General features: G+C 32.5%; 1 protein-coding gene across 1 annotated transcript; it reads left to right on the forward strand.

Moving 5' to 3' along the window:
* The first annotated feature begins 817 nt into the window (after window positions 1-817).
* On the forward strand, window positions 818-2,959 carry LOC108912431. The gene is made up of 2 exons (XM_018717654.1): window positions 818-2,329; window positions 2,482-2,959. Exons 1-2 carry the CDS (start codon window positions 2,292-2,294, stop codon window positions 2,879-2,881), a joined length of 438 nt encoding a protein of 145 aa, XP_018573170.1. The 5' UTR covers window positions 818-2,291; the 3' UTR covers window positions 2,882-2,959.
* Window positions 2,960-3,853: the final 894 nt, after the last annotated feature.

A 3,853-nucleotide genomic window follows, 5' to 3' on the forward strand; every position in this document is an offset into this window, starting at 1 on the left:
TTTCCAGTCCTGTCCTACGAACATGTCTTCCCACATCCTGTATTATTCTAAACAATTCTGCTGTTGTAGTTGTATGTTCACAAAAATAAAAGCAAATAAGTTGTTTCCAATTTTTGCGAATACCTTTTAACATAAAAACAAGCGCATGATCAGCGAAGACAACTCTTCTCTCCCCTTCACCACAGTCAACCATCCCTTCTATGCAGTCTTTTGTTGAGTTTTAACAAATACCTGTTTTTAAGGAAATTTCATCAAACATCAGTACACAGCATTTATTTAAAGTTGATATTTTTCCATCATAGACTTTAAATGGGAGAATATATATGTGGATTAATACCACAATGAAATGGTGTCATATTTAAAAGTTTCGTCAAAGTCTTCCGGCTGGGTAAGCGAAAAATTTTTAATAGAAACCTGTAACCTTTTCCGCTTTGTTTAAATATTGAAAGTGCAAATATTTTATCTTCCGTATTAAATTGTCTCCCTTTTGGTTTTAATTTTTGATTTTTTAACTGACTTAAAAAAATTAAAAATTGTCATATTTATATCCTTCAAAAAATTTACCTTTTAGTTGATGTTTTTCTAAAAATTTCAATTTTTGTTTAGTACCCGTCAATGGGACTTTAATATTTTAAGTAATATAGCATACAAGAAATATGTAAAAAACCATAAAATAAAGTAATTATTAATTTATAAGGATGTTTTTTTTTTAACAAAATAATTGACAAAAAAATAAATTTTATAAGGAATAATTTGGATTCCTTATTATTAAAATTTGTGGTTTTAAATTTGCTTTAAATTAAATTATTGTCTTTTGTCATTTTGATGACATTTTATTACTGGTTTTAAATAATAGCTACATATTTAAAATTAGCGCCTTCATATTCGTGTCAAACTACTTTTTACAGCACTCGACTTTATCTCAAGTAATTAGTACTGTTATCATTTAACAGATGTCACTGCCTTCTGCTATTAATTTCTAATTTTCACTGTAGAGAGGGTTAGCTATTGGTGTATTTCATCTATGCTTTCAACTGAATTACAGTAGTGGTTGTGAAGGATAGGGCACGCTGACCTAACCCACTACTAAAAAATTAAACTTTATTTTTCGATTTTTGGCCAGGTTTTTGGGATTTGGTCCCACTGTGCGTAGTATGCCCTCTACCGTCCTCGCTTAACGCCTGCCCTTTGAATCATCCAAACCATCTGTCAGTCTTCTATCCACCCAAAACCTACTTCGCCAAGCTTCTGCTATCAGCCATTAGATGTCACAGCTTGTCCAAATTTAATGTCCTTACAAATTTGTGTAGTTCTTAAGCTACATTTACATTCAATTCGAAATGAAATTAATTCAAGCCGCAATTGACAGACCATTTACTTTGGGAGTGAATTTATAGGTTAGATTTTAGATGTTTTCGTTGTTTAGAACTCACCCCGTTTCCCAATTTACGTATTACAAACGTTTTTAAAGAGTATCAGTGGTAGCAGTTAAAATGATGACTAACGAAGAAAAACTGAAAAGCAGCGGAACCGCAGAATGTGGGTACGAAGTATTTACTTAAGAAGGAGAAACTGTGGTTTTTACAATACCCTTGTAAATGAGTTGCAACTTCATAGTCCAGAATTATTTTTCAATTTCACGAGAATGACTGCACAAAGCTTTGAATCTCTTTTGACTCTCTGTGCACCTTACTTGCTAAAGCATTCACCACCTGAAGCTATTCGACCTGAAGCGAGATTAATGGTAACACTACGATTTTTAGCCACGGGAGATTCCTATCCTAGTCTAGGCTATGCTTTCCGTATAGCCCCTTCTACTATATGTGGAATTGTTTTTGAAACATGCAATGTGTTGTGGAAAGTTTTATCTCCAATATATTTAAAAGCACCAGCAGAAGAACAGTGGTTGAAAATTGCTATAGATTTCCAAAACTTATGGCAACTGCCTAACTGTTTAGGAAGCATCGATGGAAAGCACGTCCGTAATCAGGCTCCTTCTCATTCTGGGACATTGTATTATAATTATAAGAAGTATTTTAGCATCATATTATTAGCAGTTTGTGATGCACAATATTACTTTACTCATGTCAATATTGGGGCTTATGGAAGTCAGAGTGATGGTGGTGTATTAAAAAATTCTAATTTTGGACACCAACTAAAGATGGGTTCACTCAATATTCCCCAAGGACGTGCGTTACCAGGCACTGCCATTAGAGTCCCATTTTATTTTGTTGGGGATGAAGCGTTTCCTCTACAAATTAATCTAATGAGGCCATACAGCAAATTGAGGAATGCAAGAATGGAGGAAGACAATAATATTTAACTATAGGCAAGTACCTATTATAAACAGGATTTTCTTTAGTAATATCTAACCAAATATATTTATACAATTGTATGTAAAAAAAATAATTAAATAATAAATAATGTAAACCATCAATTTGTTTAAAATGCATAGCTAATCGTTTTTATCCTACCTTTCAGGTTGTCCCGAGGAAGGAGGACAATTGAGAATGCATTTGGCATTATGGTGGCTCGCTTTAGGATTTTCCATAAAGAAATTTGTGAAGCACCAGAAACAGTGGATGCAATCATAAAAGCGACTACCTGCTTGCATAATTATATTAAGCATCAAAGGGCAGATGCTTCCATGTATTGTGGGCAGTTCTATGTGGATAATGAATGTACAAATGGGATAGTAATTCCTGGTCAATGGAGAAGGGAAGTTCAGCTAAATTGGAATGCTTTGGGTACTTCATTATTAAGATTTGGCAATAGAAATTATTCAAGGGAAGCCTTTAATTTTAGAGATTATTTAAAAAATTATTTTAATAATACTGGGCAAGTTGGCTGGCAGTTGGATTACATTCGAAGAACAGTATAATTAAAATTCTTGTATGCATGCACGTTTCTTTGTTCTTTGTTTTGTAAGGTTAAAATTATTTATATCCACTTATTTACAAACAGGTATCATAAATTGTATTTAGCATTAATAAAAACTGTTATTTATATAGTATGTTTTTATTTTAATACAGGAATAAATCAACAAAATCATAAATGAAACAAACTTATTTTCCAAGATTTGTTGAAAACTAAATTTGAAAAGATAAACGCTAAACTTTATACATATGAACTATACTTAGACTTGTACTTCATTGTAAATTCTGGCTTGGCTGATTTTCGTTGACTACCAAAGGAGTATCCTAAAATATAAACAATAGGTAAGTAATGACAAGAATATTTGCAGCTACATATATGCAAACCTACTTATTATTTCCTTATTTTTCTTTTGATTTGCAAGAGTCTAATTATGGTTTCGTTCATAAATTCTTCTTTGCTGTCAGGAGGAATAATTTGTTTTGTCCCTATTTTGATTTTTAATATTTGTTACACCTTCTATGGCATTAGAGATATTCCCTAACATTCCCATAAAGGGCTCTTCACACTCTTCCTTTTTTCTTTTATTTCCTCTGACAAAACTTCTATCGCCAGATGGTGGCTGTGAAGAGGTCATAGAATTTGTAGTGCAGCGAGAGGTACTTGGTGTATTGAATATGTCCGATGGATCTTCTTCTATAGGAGACAATTGATTTTTTCCATTTGAATTTTGAATTGTATCTTGACTATTGTATTCCACAGGAGTGCTTGTTTCATTACTATACATATAATTGACTGGAATGGGTACTAAAACATTAAAATATTTAGTTAGGGTATATTGTTTCTTTTGAAAAATGATTGCATTACTTTCTTGGCATCTTGTTATCAAACATGAAGTTAAAGAACGACATTAAAGGCCAGCTCCCCAAATCTGATGCTCCTGCACCACTACGTGACAACATATTTAATTTCTGCTTCA

This window comes from Anoplophora glabripennis, unplaced genomic scaffold (assembly GCF_000390285.2).
Source record: "Anoplophora glabripennis isolate ALB-LARVAE unplaced genomic scaffold, Agla_2.0 scaffold870, whole genome shotgun sequence".
In the NCBI taxonomy this organism is placed as follows: Eukaryota; Metazoa; Arthropoda; class Insecta; order Coleoptera; family Cerambycidae; genus Anoplophora; species Anoplophora glabripennis.

What these genes read in the sequence shown, in the direction of transcription:
- LOC108912431 (XM_018717654.1), top strand. Translation starts at nt 2,292, where the DNA reads ATGCAAGAATGGAGGAAGACAATAATATTTAACTATAG. An exon ending in ACAATAATATTTAACTATAG is followed by an intron (nt 2,330 to 2,481) that starts GCAAGTACCTAT and finishes CCTACCTTTCAG; the next exon opens with GTTGTCCCGAGGAAGGAGGA.